Genomic DNA, 20,928 nt, shown 5'->3' with positions numbered 1-20,928 from the left:
TATTTTTACAGCTGGAGAGGAGTGGATTTATGCCCGTTTTTCTTTTCTTTTCTTTTTTTTTTTTTTTTAATTGCCCGTTTTTCTTCTTTTACTTCTTTTTTTTTTTTAATTCTTAAACAACTGGTGCTGAATTAGGCCCTGTCTGTGCCTCGCTCTGAGCTGAGCTTTGCAGATGGGCCCTGCTGGGTCTCAGAGCAGGGTTCCAGGGCTGGGATAGGCATTCCCAAAGCTGGCATTCACATTCCCAAAGCTGGGATACCCATTCCCAATGCTGGGATACCCATTCCCAATGCTGGGATAGGCATTCCCAGTGCTGGGAAAGGCATTTCCAAAGCTGGGATACCCATTCCCAGTTCTGGGATAGGCATTCCCAATGCTGGGATAGGCATTCCCAGTGCTGGGATACACATTCCCAGATCTGGAATACACATTCCCAAAGCTGGGATAGGCATTCCCAAAGCTGGGATAGGCATTCCCAGTGCTGGGAAAGGCATTTCCAAAGCTGGGATTCACATTCCTAGTGCTGGGATAGGCATTCCCAATGCTGGGATAGGCATTCCCAAAGATGGGACAGGCATTCCCAAAGATGGGATAGGCATTCCCAGTGCTGGGATAGGCATTCCCAAAGCTGGGATAGGCATTCCCAATGCTGGGATAGGCACTTCCAAAGCTGGGATTCACATTCCCAAAGCTGGGATTCACATTCCCAAAGGTGGGATAGGCATTCCTAAAGCTGGAATTCACAGTCCCAAAGCTGGGATTCACATTCCTAGTGGTGGGATAGGCATTCCCAAAGCTGGGATACCCATTCCTAAAGCTGGGATAGGCATTCCCAAAGCTGGGGATAGGCATTCCTAAAGCTGGAATTCCCAGTCCCAAAGCTGGGATAGGCATTCCCGAAGCTGGGATGCACATTCCCAGTGTTTGGATACCCATTCCCAAAGCTGGGATGCCCATTCCCAGTCCTGGGATACCCATTCCCAGTGCTGGGGTGACACAGAGTGGTTTCTGGTCCCACTCCAGTTGTTTCCCTGGATTTGCTCCCAATTCCAAGGCTTGGCTGAAATCCAAGGTGTTGCATCAGCATCACCCACACTGCTGTGCCCAGCCCTGACCACGTGGAGCCACAACTGGAATTTAATCTGGTATTTCCAGCTCATTCCTGCTCTGCAAATCCCATGGAGTCCAGCTGGGCTAAAGCTCAGCTTAATTCTCTGCTGAGCCAGCAGTGGGGCTTAAAAAACCCAATGTCCCCTGAGTCCAATGTCACCCAAACCCTGCCGGGTCTGACTTTGCTAATCAGGGATCTAAACAGGGACCCTGGGCCCTGTCCTGACTTTTGCTGTGCCCAGCAGTGCTGGAATGTTCCCCAGGCTGGGCTGACACGTCCCAGTTTAAAACCAGGAAGTGTCTGCTGGGTGAAAATCCGGCTCTGAGCAGGGTGAAGGAAGCTGCCCCAGCTGTTGTTTTTTTGCTGATAAATTCACATTCTGCTGCTTAAAAAATGAATCAATAAAAGCAGCCAGGTCTGGGCACAGCCAGCTCTGTGTGGAATATTCCTGGGAAATGGTGGGGCTGCTCCAAGGGATGATTTTTTTGGTGGATATTTTGCCCTTCCTGCCACAATAAAACATTGTGATCCCACAAAAGTTGGAGCAAGGGACTTAATAAATGTCCCAGGCCAGGTTGGACAGGACTTGGAGCAACCTGGGATAGGGGGAGGTGTCTCTGCCATGGACAGGGATGGAAGAAAATGATCCTTAAATCCCTCCCCACCAAACCAGTCTGGGATTCCATGTAAATCAATCCCAGGAGGCAGCAGGAGGGGTGATGGAGCCACACAGGATTGTCCCCAGGGAATATTTCCTGGGAATTTTCCTCCCCACCCAACCAGTCTGGGATTCCATGTAAATCAATCCCAGGAGGCAGCAGGATGGGTGATGGAGCCACACAGGATTGTCCCCAGGGAATATTTCCTGGGAATTTTCCTCCCCACCCAACCAGTCTGGGATTCCATGTAAATCAATCCCAGGAGGCAGCAGGATGGGTGATGGAGCCACACAGGATTGTCCCCAGGGAATATTTCCTGGGAATTTTCCTCCCCACCAAACCAGTCTGGGATTCCATGTAAATCAGTCCCAGGAGGCAGCAGGAGGGGTGATGGAGCCACACAGGATTGTCCCCAGGGAATATTTCCTGCCTGGAGTTGTCCCACTCCTGCAGCTCCCCTTGGCCCTTCAGCCCTGGTAATCAAGGTGAAATTAATTATAGGGGTAAATTAATTATCCCTCAGGATAATTCTCCCTGTCTGTCCCCACAGGCACTACCACAGCATGGAGGTGTTCACCCACTATGACCTCCTGAACCTCAATGGCACCAAGGTGGCCGAGGGACACAAGGCCAGCTTCTGCCTGGAGGACACAGAGTGCGAAGCAGGTCTGTGCCAGGGCCTCATGTCCCGGGAATTTCATCCTCTTCCCAAGCAGGTGACGGCTCCCAAGGGCTGAATGTGGCCTGGCAGGAGCCAGGAACCAGTCATGGATGGATGGATGGATGATGGATGGATGGATGGATGGATGATGGATGGATGATGGATGGATGATGCATGGATGATGGATGGATGGATGGATGATGGATGGATGATGCATGGATGATGGATGGATGGATGGATGATGGATGGATGATGCATGGATGATGGATGGATGGATGGATGATGGATGGATGATGCATGGATGATGGATGGATGGATGGATGATGGATGGATGATGGATAGATGGATGCATGGATGGATAAATGGATGGATGGATGGATGATGGAATGGATCAATGGGATGGATGGATGATGGAATGGATCAATGGGATGGATGGATGGATGGATGGATGGATGGATGGATGGATGGATGGATGGATGACGGATGGATGGATGGGTGGATGAAGGAATGGATCAAGGGGATGGATGGATGATGCATGGATGGGAACCCCCCAGGTCCCCCATTCTCTTTTCCACCCTCAGCTCTCTCCATCCCAACTTTGCACTGCTCCAAAACCCCAAAATGTGCATTTTCTGCTCCCTACCCAGTGAGGAATTCCAAAAGAAGCCTCCAGCTGCTGGGGTTGGAAGGTGGCAGCTCCTTAAATCTCCCCCAAAACACCACAAGTGGAATTTATCACTCTCCATTGGGAGCAACCACGAATTTTCTGGGAATTCTGCTGCGGATTTAACAGTTTTTGCCTTAATTCTCCTCCTCTAGACGTGCAGAAACAGTACGAGTGTGCCAACTTTGGGGAGCAGGGGATCACAGTTGGCTGCTGGGACGTTTATCGGCACGACATCGACTGCCAGTGGATCGACATCACCGACGTCCCCCCCGGGGATTACCTCTTCCAGGTGGGACAAACAGCATTTGTGACACCCCTACTGCTTTTATCCTACCAATCAGATCCAGAATTTACCACATTTGTTCATCTGACACCTCCAACTTCTGTTTATAAAGGGATTATATTCCCAGATGCCTAAAAGATAAAGGATTGTCCACCAGGATAATCAACACACACTCCCAAGGGAAAAATCAAGGCCCATGACCACAGTTTGGAGATTAAAGTCTTAAAAAAATCCATGTCCAGCTAATCCTGGATGGGCCCAGCCCAGCTGATGTTGTTGACAGTGTTGTCACACCCCCAAAGCACAGCACTCCTCTTTGGAACTGGTTGTAAGCAACATTCCCTGAATTTCGGGATTAAATGGTGCCATTTTGGGGGTTTTTGCAGGAATTAGGGCTGGGCCTCCAGTCGGTGCCCATGGGGGAATTCTGGGGTCCAAAAACAGCCACAGGAGGGAAAGGAGAGGAATTATGGGGGAATTCTGGGGTCCAGAAACAGCCACAGGAGGGAAGGGAGAGGAATTATTTCTGTCAGAGCTGTGTGAAATGGAAAACGGGGGTTTGGGAGGAGATTTTGGGGTGTGGGGGAAGGTGTGGCTGTGGTGAATTGGAGATGGAGCAGCTCTGCTGGGAGGAAAGGCTGAGGGAACTGGGAATGTTCACCTGGGGAAGGGAAGGCTCCAGGGAGAGCTCCAGAGCCTGAAGGGGCTCCAGGAGAGCTGGAGAGGGACTGGGGACAAGGGATGGAGGGACAGGACACAGGGAATGGCTTCCCACTAGGAAAGGGGAGATTTGGGTGGGATATTGGGAAGGAATGAGGGTGGGGAGGGGCTGGGATGGAATTCCCAGAGGAGCTGTGGCTGCCCCTGGATCCCTGGGAGTGTCCAAGGCTAGCTTGGAGCAGCCTGGGACAGTGGGAGGTGTCCTGCCCATGGCAGGGATGGCACTGGGTGGGATTTCAGGTCCCTTCCCACCCCAAACATCCCAGGGTTCCCTGACTCAGCCTTTATTCCTTATTTATCCGAGTCATTTCTCTCTCTGTACAAAACAAACCGTATTTTCATTTTCTGCTTAAAAAATGCTGTAAAAAAAACCTACTGATTCTGCATCCTGCCAAATCCCCCTTTCAACAATCCCACCCCTGTCCCTCCACGCCCCCCCCAGGTCGTGATCAACCCCAACTACGAGGTGGCAGAGTCGGATTATTCCAACAACGTCATGAAATGCCAGAGCCGCTACGACGGGCAGCGCATCTGGATGTACAACTGCCACATAGGTGAGGGCTGGGAATCCTCCAGCAGGGCCAGGCATGCTCCAAGGATTCCTCTCACACAAGGAATTTCATGTTTTCCCCCTGTGAAAAGCTCAGGTGCAATCCCATTATCCTGGGAAATTCCTTCTTCCCAAAATCAAATGATTTTGCCAAGCTGGGATCTCTTCGGGGCACAAAGCTTCTCTTGGAAAACAAACAAAGCAGTGGGAAAGAGCCTGCTGTACCAGGCAGGAATTAAAATGTCCCTGGAATGTCAGGGAAATCTCTGTTTTCTTGGAAGAATTTAAAATGTTATCATTTGGTATTTTTCTTTTTGGTCATGGAAATAAGTATCAAAGCCAAACTAATTTAAATTTGGCTTATTCCATTGTCAAAACCATTTAAAATGGAATTAACTTGGGGGCTTTTTAGGACTCTTTTTAGTTTTTACCACAGAAAAGGAATTAACACAACTCCCTGCCCAGCTCCAAATAAAACCACCTCTGAAAATTTCCTTCTTCAAGGAATGTTTTTCCTGGAAAAAAAAAATCCACGTAACCACTAATTTTTCTCATTATTTTGTTGGGATTTTAGCAGAAAATTCTCATCTTGTGTGTCACATTTCAGACTGTGACCTAGTTCAGGAAAGTGAAGCCCATTCCAGCTGTGGCATCGGCTCTGCAGCTGAGCTAGGAGATATTTTCTGCTTAAAAACAAAGGTTTTAACTTTCACTTTTTCCTAATTAGAGAGAAATTAGGGTTTGGTTCTGTTTCAGAGCAGAGCCCTCACAGGCCTTGTTGGGCCTCACTTTATTTTTTAAGCACCAAACCAGTGAAATTTGGGTAATTCAGTCTTGCAAATCCACATCCAGCCCTCCTGGGGACTCCTGGCTGTGCTGTTAGAGCAATATTTAATTAAAACGTCATTCAATTAACCCCAAACCTTTAAGCCCTTAATTTCCAGGGTGCTGGTTCCACCCAGTCCCGGTGTTCCCAAGTGCTTTTCCCTCTCCTGGTGATCCCAAGGGTTTTCCCTGTGCTCTCCGCCTGTTCCCAAATGTTTTCCCCATGCTCTTCCAGTGATCCCAAGTGCTTTTCCTGTGCTCTCCCAGTGATCCCAAGGGTTTTCCCTCTCCTGATGATCCCAAAGGTTTCCCCTGTGCTCTCCCACTGTTCCCAAATGTTTGCCCTATGCTCTCCCAGTGATCCCAAGTGCTTTTCCTGTGCTCTCCCAGTATTCCCAAGGGTTTTCCCTCTCCTGGTGATCCCAGGAGTTTTTCCCATGCTCTTCCCAGGTGTTTTCCTCATGCTCTCCCCATTTTCCACGGGTTTTTCCCTCTCCTGGTGTTCCAAGCATTTTTTCCATGCTCTCACAGTGATCCCAAGGGTTTTCCTTCTCCTGGTGATCCCAAGGGTTTTCCCTGTGCTCTCCCACTGTTCCCAAATGTTTTCCCCATGCTCTCCCAGTAATCCCAAGGGTTTTCCCCTCTCCCAGTGTTCCAAAGAGTTTTTCCCCGTGTTCTCCCCATGTTGCCAAGTATTTTCCCTGTGTTCTCCCTGTGTTCCCAAGGGTACTTCCCTCTCCTGGTATTCCCAAGGGTTTTCCCTGTGTTCCCAAGTGTTTTTTCCATCCTCTTCCGGTGTTCCCAAGGGTTTTTCCCATGCTTTCCCCGTTTTTCAAGGGTTTTTCCCTCTCTTGGTGATCCCAAGTCTTTTCCACACACTCTCCTGGTGTTCCCAAGCATTTTTCCATGCTCTCCCGGTGATCCCAAGTGTTTTTCCCTGCTCACTCTGTGCTTTCCTGATGGTCCCAAGGGTTTTCCCCATGCTCCCCCCGTGTTCCCAAGGGCTTTTCCCTCTCCTGGTGTTCCTGAGTGTTTTTTCCAGCTCCTTCTCACCCCATGCTCTCCCTGTGTTCCCAATGGATTTCCCTATGCTCTGCCAGTGATCCCAAGTGCTTTTCCTGTGCTCTCCCAGTATTCCCAAGGGTTTTCCCTCTCCCAGTGATCCCAAGAGTTTTTTCCCATGCTCTCCCCATTTTCCAAGGGTTTTTCCCTCTCTTGGTGATCCCAAGTCTTTTCCACACACTCTCCTGGTGTTCCCAAGGATTTTCCCTATGCTCTCCCCATGTTTCCAGGGGTTTTCCCCGTGTTCCCAAGGGTTTTTCCCCATGCTCTCCCCATGTTCCCAAGGGTTTTTCCCCATGTTCCCAAGGGTTTTTCCCCATGCTCTCCCTGTGTTCCCAACGGTTTTTCCCTCTCCTGCTCATCCCATGCTCTCCCTGTGTTCCCAAGGGTTTTCCCCACGCTCTCCCTGTGTTCCCAAGGGTTTCCCCCCACACTCTCCCCATGTTCCCAAGGGTTTTTCCCCATGTTCCCAAGGGTTTTTCCCCACGCTCTCCCCATGTTCCCAAGGGTTTTTCCCCATGTTCCCAAGGGTTTTTCCCCATGCTCTCCCTGTGTTCCCAAGGGTTTTTCCCTCTCCTGCTCATCCCATGCTCTCCCCGTGTTCCCAAGGGTTTCCCCCCATGCTCTCCCCATGTTCCCAAGGGTTTCACGCCATGCTCTCCCCATGTTCCCAAGGGTTTCCCCCCACGCTCTCCCCGTGTTCCCAAGGGTTTTTCCCTCTCCTGCTCATCCCATGCTCTCCCCATGTTCCCAAGGGTTTTTCCCCACGCTCTCCCCGTGTTCCCAAGGGTTTCCCCCCACACTCTCCCCATGTTCCCAAGGGTTTTTCCCCACGCTCTCTCCGTGTTCCCAAGGGTTTTTCCCTCTCCTGCTCACCCCCTGCTCTCCCTGTGGCCTCTCCAGGTGGTTCCTTCAGCGACGAGACGGAGCAGAAGTTCGACCACTTCAGGGGACTCACAAATAACAACGTGTCCGCCCGGTAGAATTCCCACTAATTTAAGGAAGCCAGGACTCCTGCTCCGGCCCTTCCCGAACCACTGCACCCCAGGAAATGGAGCCTCCACCAAACTCTGAATTTCAGGTGAATCATTCCTGAAGAAGCCTCTCCCTCCCCAGTTTAGGTGCTCAGGCCACCCCTCGGTGCCTCCTGCAATTCCAGCCCCGCTCCTGGCGGGAGCTTCCAGCTCTCCTCAGCTCCAGCTCTTCACCATTCCAAAGATTTCTCCCACAGTTTGCAGCACTCCTCGCCTCAGGTTGGGTGCCAGCCACCCAAAAGTGCCTTCATCCTTCATTTCCAAGGCATTATTTGGGAATTTTCAGCTCTTTTCCACTCCTGATGCCTGTTTGTGCTGCTGCTTCCTGCACTCCTCCTCAGCACTGACTCAGTTTAGCAAGGAAATAGAAGGAAAGGAAAAAAATATAAAAAAAGAAAAAAAGGAAAAAAGGAGCAGCTTTTTGTGAGCAGAACAGTGTAAAGCTGAATTTAATACTGCAGCGAAATGCTTGGATCCAACGCTCCGGAGGGGAGCAAACGCAGAACGTGGAATTTCACAGGGAATTTCACATGGAATTTCACAGGGAATCTCACAGGGAATCAAAGCTCCCTGAAGCAACCCCTCAGCACCCAGAACTCTGCAGATTCCCAGGGATGAGCCCTCTGGGCTGGGAATTCCCATCCCCACAGGAATCCTCCACCCACCAGGTGCTGTGCCCATCCAAGGATCACCTCCTGACTGGATATTCCATCTTTTTTTCAAGGATGAATTATCCTTGTGCACCTTGCAGAGGGAATTTCTGCCTCTCATCCCCGGGGATCTGCTCCTGTGGGAATTCCCAGTGCTCCTCTGTTTGTTTGAGGACACACTTTGCTACAGAGCTCCAATAAAAACCTTTTCCCTGGAAGAAGAAAAATCACTTTAGAAGGCCTTGGTGTATTTCTCCTCACAATTCCTGGAAGTTTGGGGGTTTTCCCCCTCTTCTACAATCAAAGTTACCTGGAATTCCAGCTGATTCCACAGGGAATTCCAACTGCCACCTCACAGGGATGTTGTGAGGCTTAAAAATGCAGAAATATTTGGGGTATTTGTCATTTCTCCAGCTGGCAAAGGGTTTTAACCTCCTGGCTATTGGAAAATTCCAGTTTTTCCTCAGAATTCCAGACTGGAGCATGAGCAGAGCCTGGAATGGAGGTGGAAGTTGATTTTAAACCCAGCTCTGGGCACATCAGCACAGGCAAATTCTTGAGTTTTTTTTTCCTCTAGTAAGCAGATCCCAACTTTCCTCACCCACAGGGAAGTTCAGGCTCTTGAAACTCTGTAAATAAGGAAAGAATTCCCTAAAAGTTGGATTCACTGCCTGTCAGTTTTCTGGGATATCTGAACAGCAAATTACAACAAATGTGGAACAGATTTTTGAACTCCTGCCCTTGTTTAGAGTTGAATTTTGGCCCCAAAAATTCCAATCTTCTCACTCTTAATGCCTACTTTTTGTTGGAAAACAGAGCAGGAAGAAGGAATAAAGAAACCACCTCAATCCCTGCAGGTGCCCCAGATGCTTTGAAACACCCAACAACGAATTCCAGCACTTCCTAGGGCTCCAAAAAAACCCCAGCAAGAATTCCCATTCCCAACTTTCCCAAGCTGACCCAGAAAGGAACACCCCCGTGGCACTGCCTGCTCTGCATGCATTTAATAGCACAGCCATGCTCATCTTTACAGCCTTTTTTTTTCCGGTTTTTTGGGATTATTCCTCCTGATCCAAGGATTCTGGCTGGAAAACTTCAGTCCCTGTGGCCTCCTGCTGCCTGTGCCTCCAGCCCAGGGCGTGGGACACGAGTCTCCTGGCCACTGCCGTGTCCGTCTGCGGCCTCTCCTTTCCCAGCTGAAGCAGTTCTAGGGAAAAATGGGAAAAAATTTACCCAGCTGGGGATTGGTCATGGAGAAATTCGTGGTTAAATCCCAAAAATCAGCTTTTTTTCCTGCTGTTTTAGTCGTTTATCGACAGCAAATCTTTCTGTCTCGGTGAATAAATTGGGTTTTTTTTCAGGATGATGGAATTCCACGGTCTCCAGTGGGATTGTTTTTTGGTCACCATAAAGGTTCAGGGCTCGTCTGCTCTTTGGAAAATTGTTCCCCATCCTCTTCCAGGAATGATTCCTGGCCAAATTCCAAACATCCCATCCCTGTGAATTGGCGAAATTCCCAACCTCCCATCCCTTTCCGTGCCTGGAAAAACCCAGGCAATTTATCCATTTATCCAACTGAAACGCCTCAAAACCAGTGGCCAAAATCCTTGGAAAACAGCAAGGAAAATAAAAAAATTCTGCATTTTAAATTATATCTAAATATTTCGGATTATTTGGGAAGCCCCTTGGTCAGTGCCCTCCATTTTTTTGGATTGCTGCAATTCCATCTGCAAGGAAATCCATCAAAATTTCACCAAGACCACAATAATTTGGATTTGGGGATTAATTAATCAATCTTTATCAATTTGAAGTTGTTATCTACACAGCAAGGGGGGGCTTTGTTTGTTTTTCCAGAAGTTTCATTCATTAAAGGAAAAAAAATCATTAAAAAAATTTTTTTAAAGAGACACTGTCAGCTAATTCAAATCCAAATTTGTGTTTAGAAAATAATCAATTGAAACTGGATACCAACAAAATTTATGCTTAATTATTATATTTAATTATTAATTAATTAATGATAAATGTAAAATAATTATCTTTTCATTTAACCTGATTTAGAATAGCGAATAAATGAAAAAAACAGATGAAGGGGAGATGCAAATAAAGCAAATTTTGGGATGTTTCCTTTAAATCCAGCAGTGCTGAAACTCGGGAATTCGTCACTGTGACAGTGTCCCTTTAAAGCATTAAAATTGAGATTTATTCTGACTGCAGCCAGCTGGAAAACCCCAGGAATTGTTGGTTCAGAGTCTCTGCTGCTGCTGAGGTTCATGGCTTTGCTTTCCTGTGGCAACTGGACCTGATCAATCTGATTCAAAGGCAATGAAATCAATCAGTCAATCAATCAATAATCAATGGCAATCAATCAACTGATGTTCATGGCTCAGCTTCACCATTTCTCCTTCCTGAATAAAATTATGCCAACCACAAGACTGGGTTTGTCTCCTTTTGATTGCCAGGGGGGGAGGGAAGAGAAAATTCCTGGGGAATTTGATGGCTTTGCCTGCCAAAAAATCCCAATTCCAGCACAACCCTTCCCTTCCAACTGCCCAAAAGAGCAGCAAATTACACCAAAAAAAAATGAAATTAAACCCAAATTCCAGCAAAACTCCACACCACAGCCCAGTGCCAAGAAACCCATTAAAACCCCAAGCAGAAAAAGAACTGGTCCCGAGCAGGAATTGCTCATGGGGACCAGCGGGGAGCGGGACAGCCCAGCAAAGTGGGGGGAATTTAGGAAATGCTGTCCTACTTGGCCTCTGCAGAGCCCGCAGCCGGGACTGTCTGCTGGCGTGGAGCAGCGGCCGCAGCTTCAGGCAGGGGTAACGGCGGCCCAGGGCTTGGGAGGCTGCAAGGCACAAAAAGAGCTGGGATGAACCCCAAAAAATCAGATTATGGCCTTAAAATCAGGTGATGAGCAGATAATTATACATGGAGAGAAATACATAATAATATATATTGTATATATATTATATTATTATATAATGTTATATATTATAGAATATTATAGAATATATAATAAAATTATATTATATATTATATATTATATAATATCATATTATATAATATATATTATATATAATATATATAACATATATGATATATAATATATATTAAATAATAATATATAATATCATATAATAATATAATATAATAATATAATATAATATAATTAATGTAATATAATATAATATAATATAATATAATATAATATAATATAATATAATATATTAATATAATATAATATAATATAATATAATATAATATAATATATATTGTATAATATTATATATAATATAATATTATATATAATATAATATAATATTATTATATAATATTATATATTATTATTTAATATATATTATATACAGTCTATATATTATACATTATATATTATATTGTATATCTTGTATAATGTATATATTATATATTGCATATTACATATTATATATTATATATTACTAAGAATATATTATATATTCTATAATATATATCATATATTATAGGTTATAATACATAGATAATATAATAATATATTATATATTACATATTATATATAATAAATTATTATATATTATATAAATATATAATATATAAATAATAAGTTTATATATATATGTATAAATGTATATATGTATATATGTAAACACATATACATATATACATTTATACATATATAAATATAAATATATTATTTCTATATTATTGTATATTTATGTATAATATAAATATATTTATCTATTATTATATATTATATTATTTATATATTATTTTTATATACTATTATATATTTATATATAATAATATATAAATAATATGTTTATATTTATATATATATATTTATACATGTATATATTTTTATATAATATATCTAGTAATATATAATGCATTATATATAATATATTAGATATATATATATAATATATTATATATATGATATATTTTTATTATTGTTATATATAAATATATAATAGTATATAAATATGTTTATATTAATATATGCATAACTGTATACATGTATAAATGTATACATATATGTTTATATTTATATATAGGATATATAGTAATATATAATGCATTAAATATAATATATAATGTATAATTAATATATATTACTATATACATAATATATAAGTTATTATATTTTATAGATATTCTATATTATATGTTATTATATGTATATATAGTGTATATAGTAATATATAATGCATTAAATATAATACATAATGTATAATTAATATATATTATTATATACATAATACATAAATTATTATATATTACAGATAATCTATATTATATTTTATTATATGTTATTCTATTTAAATACATATTATAAAATAGAAATATAACAATATACAAATATTATCAATACACAATGAGATTCTGATCAGATTTTATGCCGGGCACAGGGACCGCTCCTCGGCCTGTCCCACTCGTCCTGCTGGGGAGGCTGCAAGGAACACAGGGCGCTGGGATGAGCCCCAAAAATCTGATTATTGCCTTCAAATCAGGTTATTAGCAGATAATTATACATTTAGATACATACGTAATAATATATAATATAAACATATCATACTATATAATATTTAATAATATACATAATATAAATATACAATAATATATAGATAACATACAAAATATCAATTTTTAAAAATAATATATATTTATATATTACAAATTATATATATCATTATATATTATGTAGTATATATTATATATATATGTAGTATATATATATTATGTAGTATATGTATATGTATATGTATATATTATATATTATGTAGTATATATTATATATAATATAAATTTTTATACATATTATCTATTTAGATTATATTTATTAAATATTATTATATAAAATATATAATACATAGATATATAGTAATAGATAGATGATATGTTTATAAAAATATATATTTAAATTATAATGTTAAAATCATATTATTATGAGATGATACTATATAATATACATATATAATAATATATAATATGAGATAATATATCATACACCATATAATAATATCTACATCATAAATAAAGTGTTACAGTATTATATATGTTATATATTCTATGTGATATATTATTATATATTATATATTGGCAAATATTAATATATATTGTTGTGTATTATTATGTATTTTATATATTCTATAAATATATATTGTATAAATATATATTTTTATATATATTTATATAGTTATATATATATTTATATATATCTATATATAAAATATAAAATTTTATATAATATATATTTATAATATATTTATATTTATATTATATATATAAATATATTTTTATATAAATATATATATCCATATAAATATAAAAATTATATATATAGTTTTGGGGTTTTTGGGGTTTTTTTGGGCTTTTTGGGTTTTATTTGGGTTTTTTTGGGGTTTTGGGGTTTTTTTGGGGGGTTTTTTGGGGTTTTTTGGGGTTTTATTTGGGTTTTTTGGGGTCTTATTTGGGTGTTTTTTGGGGGGTTTTTTGGGATTTTATTGGAGATTTTTGGGGTTTTTTTGGGGGTTTTATTGGGGTTTTTTGGGGGTTTTTTTGGGGGGTTTTTTGAAGTTTTGGGGTTTTTTGGGTTTTTATTTGTGGTTTTTGGGGTTTTTCGGGGGTTTTATTGGGGTTTTTATTGGGGTTTTTAGGGTTCTTTTGGGGTTCTTTCGGGGTTCTTTTGGGGTTCTTTTGGGGGGGTTTTTATTTGGGTTTTTTGGGGTTTTTTTGGGGTTTTTTCGGGGTTTTATTTGGTTTTTTGGGGGGTTTTTGGGGGGGTTTTATTGGGTTTTTGGGGGGTTTTTGGGGTTTTTATTTGGGTTTTTTTGGGGGCTTTTGGGGGGTTTTGGGGGGGTTTTTGGGGGGTTTTTGGGTTTTTATTTGGGTTTTTTTGGGGGTTTTTTGCGGGGGTTTTTTGGGGGGGGGTTTTGGGTTTTTTGGGGTTTTTTGGGGGGTTTTTGGGGGGTTTTTATTGGGTTTTTTTGGGTTTTTATTTGGGTTTTTTGGGGGTTTTATTTGGGTTTTTTGGGGGTTTTTATTGGGTTTTTTGGGTTTTTATTTGGGTTTTTTTGGGGGGGTTTTGGGGGGTTTTGGGGGGGGTTTGGGGGGGTTTTTGAGGGGTTTTTTGGGTTTTTGGGGGGTTTATTTGGTTTTTGGGGGGTTTTTTGGGGGGTTTTTATTGGGTTTTTTGGGTTTTTATTTGGGTTTTTTGGGGGGTTTTTTGGGGGGTTTTTGGGGGGTTTTTATTGGGGTTTTTGGGTTTTTATTTGGGTTTTTTGGGGGGTTTTTGGGGGGGTTTTTTGGGGGGTTTTCATCTCCTTGGTCTCCATCTGCTCCGTTTTCTGCACAGGGTGCTTGGTTAGAAACGCCCACAGTGCAGCTGTTGCGTGAACATAAACCATAAATAAATATTTATTTCTCCCGAAAAATTGATTTCTACAGGAAAACAACTAGTTATTGGTAGAGAGGCAGAAATAAAAGAGTTTAACTGCACAAAACAGCTTTAAAAAAAATAAAACCTTATGACCTTGGTGCCTTCTCTCTGCACACGGAGATGTGGGGCGTGCTGAGGTTTTACCAAGAGGAAAAATAAACACCAACGTGAAGACTGGAAAACCAAAAATCCCAGCCACCTCTCACTCCTGACACAGAACTTTCTGAAGATCTCCCCCATCAAAATAAAAAAAAAAAAAAAAAAGAAAAAGAAGAAAAAGAAAAAAAAAACGCAAAAAAAAGAAAGTTTCCACGACGTTTCCACAAAATCACTCAACGGTCTCAGCATTTGGCTCAAAGCTTGGACTAAAACCAGCTGAAGTCATGGTGGGAACCTCAGGAAGAATCCCAAAAAAATAGGAAAAAAATTGGTTTTTAAAAGAATCTTGGCACTTTTAGGGGAAATCCCAAATAAAAGAGCAGAAGCTGTTGGGATGCAGGAGGGTGGAAACCCCTCCAGGGCTGGCTCTGACCCCAGCTTGGGGTGTTTGTCCTCCCCAAAAAAATGAGTTTATCCGGATTTTTGGTGCCATCCCCCTCCCAGTATCCCTGGAAGGAGACTGGAATTTTTTCCAATTATAAAAGACAAAAAAAAAAAAAAAAAAGCAAAAAAAAAAAGTGAAAAAACACTTTATTACCATTATTTGAAATTTCTAAGAGTGCACACAGCTGCATCCAAGGCAATTAAAAACCAGTTTCCACATCCCATCCCAGAAATTCCCAAAACCCTTCCAGGATGGAAAGGAACAGGAAAAAAAAAATTAAAAATAAAATAAAAAAATAAAATCTCACTGCAAACCAGTTCAGGGCACTGGGGAGCTCTGGGTGCCTCCATCCCACCCCAAATACCTGAGGAGAGGCTGGAGAAGATTCCCAGGGCATGGGTATCATCCACCCACTGGATTTTGAAGCCGCCCTCGCTGCAAAAAAAGAGAATAATTTGAATTAATGTCAAGAAAAATGAAGCCCAGATAAAACCCAGCAGCCCCAGGAGGGGTTTTCAGTGTTTTTTTGGCGTTTCCCAAAGCATTATTCCCATTTTAAATGGGGGGAAAGGGCAGGGAAAGAAGGGAAAAGGATATTAAATGTGCCCTTTTCAAGGCTACAATGTGAAATTACCCCAAAATTCTCCTTTTCTTCTCAAACCCAACCTCAGTTTCAGGCCTTGGCTTTCAGCACCAAAATATTGTCATTTCTGAAGTGCTTCCCAGGCACAGAAATAAAAAACAAGGGATTTATGACGTGATTTTGGGGTGAAATCTCAAAAATTGTCAGTGAAAAAAGGGAATTTGGGAGGAGGAATTTAAAAAAATTCCAGTCCACTGCTCCATTGGATCCATCCTTTTCCAGTTCTGCTTCGCTCTCAGAAAGAGGAAAAAGAAATTTGAGGAAGCAGACACAGTGCAGGAAGAATTGTTTGAATATTATGAAAATATAAATTTAAATAGTTAAATAGAAATTATTCTTTCCGTTTTAAAGAATAATTTAAATATCATTTTAAAATGCAATTTATTTGGGTTAATTGAAGGGATCTGTAGAGGGAGTTTTCCCATCTAATCCAGGAATTACCTGGGTGCCAGAGCCCTAGGGTAAAGCTGGGCTTTAAACCAGGACCAAAGTGCAGGAAAAGCTCTTTTCAGGCACACAAAGAGGGGAAGGTGAAACTAAAATACAGAATTTGGGTGCCAGAGCCCTGGAGTAAAATTGGGCTTTAAACCAGGACTAAAGTGCAGGCACACAAAGAGGGGGAAGTGAAACTGAAATCCAGAATTTGGGTGCCAGAGCCCTAGAGTAAAGCTGGGCTTTAAACCAAGATTAAAGTGCAGGAAAAGCTCTTTTCAGACGCAAAAAGAGGGGAAGGTGAAGTTAAAATTCAGAATTTGGGTGTCAGAGCCCTGGGTTAAAGCTGGGCTTTAAACCAAGACTAAAGTGCAGACACACAAAGAGGGGGAGGTGAAACTGAAATCCAGAATTTGGGTGCCAGAGCCACGGAGTAAAGCTGGGCTTTAAACCAGGACCAAAGTGCAGGAAAAGCTCTTTTCAGGCACACAAGGGGGGGAAGGTGAAACTAAAATCCAGAATCTGGGTGTCAGAGCCCTGGGGTAAAGCTGGGCTTTAAACCAGGACTAAACCGTAGGAAAAGCCCCTTTGCAGGCACACAAAGAGGGGAAGCTGAAATTAAAATTCAGAATTTGGGTGTCAGAGCCCTGAAGTAAAGCTGGGTTTTAAACCAGGACTAAAGTGTAGGAAAAGTCCCTTTGAGGCACACGAAGAGGGGAAACGAAAGGTGAAATCAAAATCCAGAATTTGGGTGTCAGAGCCCTGGGGTAAAGCTGGCCTTTAAACCAAGACTAAAGTGCAGGCACACAAAGAGGGGAAGGCGAAATTAAAATTCAGAATTTGGGTACCAGAGCTCTGCAGTAAAACCAGGACTAAAGTGCAGGAAAAGCCCCTTTGAGGCACACGGAGAGGGGAAGGTGAAACTAAAATCCAGGATTTTGTTGCCAATCCCTGGCTGATTGCGCTCCCTGCCGTGCTCGGGCTCCCGGGAGTTACTCACTGGAAATCTGAGAATATTTCCATCAGATCCTCGGTTTTCAGGGATGAGGGGAAGTCGTAGATCTCGGTGACGTGGCCCAAGTCCCCCTCGCTGACCGGGGCCTCTCCATAGCTGGAATAATCCACGCTGATCCTCTCGACGCTGATGTCCTTCACTGTCAAATTCCCAACGATCTGGGAAGACCCAAACCAAGGATTAAAAAATAAAACCATGAGCCAGGCTCGAGTTTCATCCCCTCAGAGGCCAATCCCCACCTCGGCCACTCCAACCCCACCTGCACCACCCAGGACGTGGAATCTCCTCCCAGGGAGCGATTCCTTCCCCTCTTTCCCCAAATTTTCCCTCAAATCACCTCAGCCAGGAGCTCTGCTGTGCAGTCGTCCTCGAGGCCGCTCTGCCTCGTCCCCCCTCCGTCCCCTGCAGCCAAATCCTGGCCCCTCCACAGCGCCTCGGCCACATCCGAGCGTTCCTTGTCCTCCTCTTCCTCGCCGGGCACCTTCCTGCCGGGATCTCCACCACGGAGCAGCTCAGGAGCAGCCAGAGCCTCACCTGGGCCTTCCAGAACCTTCTGGAGGGGTTTCTGCTCCACCTGGCCAGCGCTGGGGGTCTCCTGCTCGTCGAGATCACCCCGGCCTCTCTCGGCATTCCTGGAGTCCTGCTCTCCAGGGGGGGATTGGGTCCTGCTGCTCTCCAGGCTCTGCGTTTCCAGCAGCAGGGACTCTGCCACGGCCGGGGCTGTCACAGCTGGGGCTGCCACGGGCACATCTGTCACAGCTGGGGCTGCCACGGGCACATCTGTCACAGCTGGGGCTGTACCGGGCACATCTGTCACAGCTGGGGCTGCCATGGGCACATCTGTCACAGCTGGGGCTGTCACGGGCACATCTGTCACAGCTGGGGCTGTCACGGGCACATCTGTCACAGCTGGGGCTGTCATGGCCAGGTCTGCCACAGCTGGGGCTGTCATGGGCACATCTGTCACAGCTGGGGCTGCCACGGGCACATCTGTCACGGCCGGGGCTGCCACGGGCACATCTGTCACAGCTGGGGCTGCCATGGGCACATCTGTCACAGCTGGGGCTGTCACGGGCTGGTCTCTCATGGTCAGGTCTGTCCTGCTGCCACCGCGGTTTTCCAAAGGGATGGAGTTTTTCCCACCCTCCGACCCTCCGGAATCCCGGCTGGATTGCTTCTCCTCCTGCAGCTGGCCCTGGAATTCGCTGCCTTCTGGAACGGCGCTGTTGGCGTGGCTTGACTCTTGCTCTCCTGCTTCGGGTGGGTGTTTGTTGTGCGCAGAAGACGGGGAATGGGAACAGTCTTTATCCCGGCTTCCCTGCTCACAGGATTCGCTGCTATTCCCTAAGGATGGCACCTCCTCATCACACAGAGGATGCTCAGCGCTGCCTTTTCCTGGGGCATCCCCAGGCTCCTGCTGCTCCCCAGGGCCGTCTCCACCCGTGCCCAGCTCCTGCTGGGTGTCCCGGATGGAATTTCTGGGGCAGTTTTCACCTCCTGGCGCCGCATCCCCGTCGGGCTCCGCCCCGGGGCTCTCCCGCTCCCTCCAATTCGCCTTTTTCCGGATCCCTTTGGGCACGAACAGGGCTTTGTCTGGCTTCCTCCTGGGCGGCCTGGTGATCCTGCCCGAGCCCACGGAGGCGCGGGAATTGTCCCCGTGGGTGTCCCCGGGGTGGCGCAGCCGGGCCCCCCGGCCCCCCCAGCCCCAGGGCTGCGCGGGGCGCTGCGACCGAGGCGGGTTGGTCCCAGGTTTTTGGTCGCTCGAGGTCTCGTTGGGAAGCCTGGGAAGGAGGAGATGGTGAGAGGGGAGCAGGGGAAGCCCAGGGATGTGGGGTTTGCCAGAGGAAAAGGAGGAGAAGCATCAAATTCCCAAAGGGAAAATCCTGCTGCTCCTTAGGGTCTGGGAGGTGCCATTGGTAATGGAGACCTTAAATGGGACACGGTGACTTAGAGCCCCTCTGGAGCCAGGCTGAGAGAGCTGGGAATGCTCCAGGGGCTCCAGAGAGACCTCAGAGCCCCTTCCAGAGCCTGAAGAGGCTTCAGGAGAGCTGGAGAGGGACTGGGGACAAGGCATGGAGCGACAGGACACAGGGAATGGCTTCCCACTGCCAGAGGGAGGGATGGATGGCATATTAGGAAGGAATTCCTGCCTGGGAGGGGCTGGGATGGAATTCCCAGAGGAGCTGTGGCTGCCCCTGGATCGCTGGAGGTGTCCAAGGCCAGCTTGGAGCAGCCTGGGACAGTGGGAGGTGTCCCCAGGTGGCACTGGGATGAGTTTCGGGTCCCTTCCAAACCATTCCAGGATTCCATGATCGTTGCCAGCCCCGACCCGACGGGGCACAGCTCACCTGACGGCCGAGTGACAAATGACTGTCCTCCTCCTCCAGCCCTCTCCCACCGAGAAGCTGCTCAGCAATTCCATGTTTTCCACAGTCCGGTGGATCAGGTACCTGAGGCGGCTGGACAGGGGCGGGAACAGGAGCACTCTGAAAGGAGAGAGGGCTCAGGGCACCAGAAACGTGCAGGAAGGGATGGCAACGTTGGAAAAATTCAACAACCTCGTCCCCCAGTCATTCCCAGCACGGGATTTAAATCAGAAAAAAGCCAAGCAGGATTTGATGATATTAAAGAGCACAAATGCCTTCCCAGATTTGCAGCCAGACGCGTTTTACACATAGAATGGAGTGTGGGGAGGCTGGGAATGCCTGACCCCAAGGCCTTGGCCTGGACTCTCATTCCTGCTGTATCCATATGGGAAAGGCTGGGAGGCACCAGCAGAAAGCTGCTACTGATCCCCCCCTCCCAGGCTGAGTCCAATTTCATTTCTCTCTTACCAATATCTACCTTATTCTGTAACATTTCTAAATCAATATTTATCTCAAAATATATGCATAAATATATGCCATACAAACCTTCTATCAAACTTTAAAATTTCTCTACAAATCCATTTCCCACACGGAAACCAGGAATAAACCAAGAATGGATAAATAAACTCCACGTTCACTGTCACTGCTGCCACACGGTTTGTCCCCGACTGTTTGACAGCGGCACAGGGGATTTCTTTGCCAAGCATTTTATTAAAAAAAAAAAAAAATGCACTGAAACAAATATTTGAGGTCATGACAAGCTGGCAGGGAGCTCAGCTCAGCATTGCCACCCCTGCTCCTGTCCAGCACCCTGGGACTGGCCACCTCAAGGGCTCCAAAGGTCACTGGATTGGGAACAGACCCGGGTGAACCAGGACGAGCGGTGGCTGCTGTCAAAGCCAGCAATGGCCACAAACCCTGCCTGAAGGCGTGACCAGGGGAGGGGATCCCAGCCCGTGGATCTCCACATCCAGACCCCACGCGCTGCTGCTTTCACCCCAGAAAAACGATGCAAACCACGAGCCCAAAGTCCCCACGTGTCCCCGCTGCTCCCATCGCCCGGGGGCTGCCCCGGGCACCCTGCCCGGGCCGGGCACCCACCGGTGGTGCTGCCCCTGCACCATGAAGTGCTCCAGCTCCTCCGCGATCCTGCCCACGAACTCATCCTCGCTGGGCGACAGGAAAACGCCATCCATGGAGCGCAGCGCCAGGGCGGCGGCGGGGGCGGCCTGCCGAGGGACCCGGGCACACGTGGAGGGACCCGGGC

At 45.0% G+C, this 20,928-nt stretch overlaps 2 protein-coding genes across 4 annotated transcripts in view; one reads left to right on the top strand and one right to left on the bottom strand.

Moving 5' to 3' along the window:
- The window catches only part of LOXL2 (lysyl oxidase like 2), a 46,492-nt gene extending 38,842 nt beyond the window's left edge, over positions 1–7,650 (top strand). For all 3 annotated transcript variants that reach the window (XM_068174435.1, XM_068174437.1, XM_068174436.1), the window contains exons 10-13: positions 2,321–2,436; positions 3,251–3,387; positions 4,544–4,655; positions 7,442–7,650. In XM_068174435.1, coding sequence (XP_068030536.1) covers positions 2,321–2,436; positions 3,251–3,387; positions 4,544–4,655; positions 7,442–7,521 — 445 coding nt within the window. In that variant the 3' untranslated portion in view covers positions 7,522–7,650. The remainder of the gene's footprint in view (positions 1–2,320; positions 2,437–3,250; positions 3,388–4,543; positions 4,656–7,441) is intronic.
- A 1,385-nt stretch (positions 7,651–9,035) lies between these two features.
- R3HCC1 (R3H domain and coiled-coil containing 1) lies at positions 9,036–20,907 on the bottom strand. The gene is made up of 7 exons (XM_068174438.1): positions 20,763–20,907; positions 19,644–19,781; positions 17,633–19,076; positions 17,281–17,453; positions 15,570–15,640; positions 10,975–11,070; positions 9,036–9,429 (listed from the first exon to the last, which is right to left on the bottom strand). Exons 1-7 carry the CDS (start codon positions 20,855–20,857, stop codon positions 9,281–9,283), a joined length of 2,166 nt encoding a protein of 721 aa, XP_068030539.1. The 5' UTR covers positions 20,858–20,907; the 3' UTR covers positions 9,036–9,280.
- Between the last annotated feature and the right edge of the window lie 21 nt (positions 20,908–20,928).

The sequence above is a fragment of the Anomalospiza imberbis genome, chromosome 28 (genome assembly GCF_031753505.1).
Source record: "Anomalospiza imberbis isolate Cuckoo-Finch-1a 21T00152 chromosome 28, ASM3175350v1, whole genome shotgun sequence".
Taxonomy (NCBI): Eukaryota; Metazoa; Chordata; class Aves; order Passeriformes; family Viduidae; genus Anomalospiza; species Anomalospiza imberbis.
Note: the sequence above shows the minus strand (reverse complement) of the source record. Positions and strands in the feature narration are given on the sequence as shown.

Bases quoted from the DNA above. Each gene is read 5' to 3' on its own strand.
- R3HCC1 (XM_068174438.1), bottom strand. From the start codon at position 20,857: ATGGATGGCGTTTTCCTGTCGCCCAGCGAGGATGAGTTCGTGGGCAGG. The intron at 19,077-19,643 runs GTGAGCTGTGCC...CCTCCTTCCCAG, and splicing joins ATTTGTCACTCGGCCGTCAG to GCTTCCCAACGAGACCTCGA. The intron at 17,454-17,632 runs GTGATTTGAGGG...GGGTCTTCCCAG, and splicing joins CAGCAGAGCTCCTGGCTGAG to ATCGTTGGGAATTTGACAGT.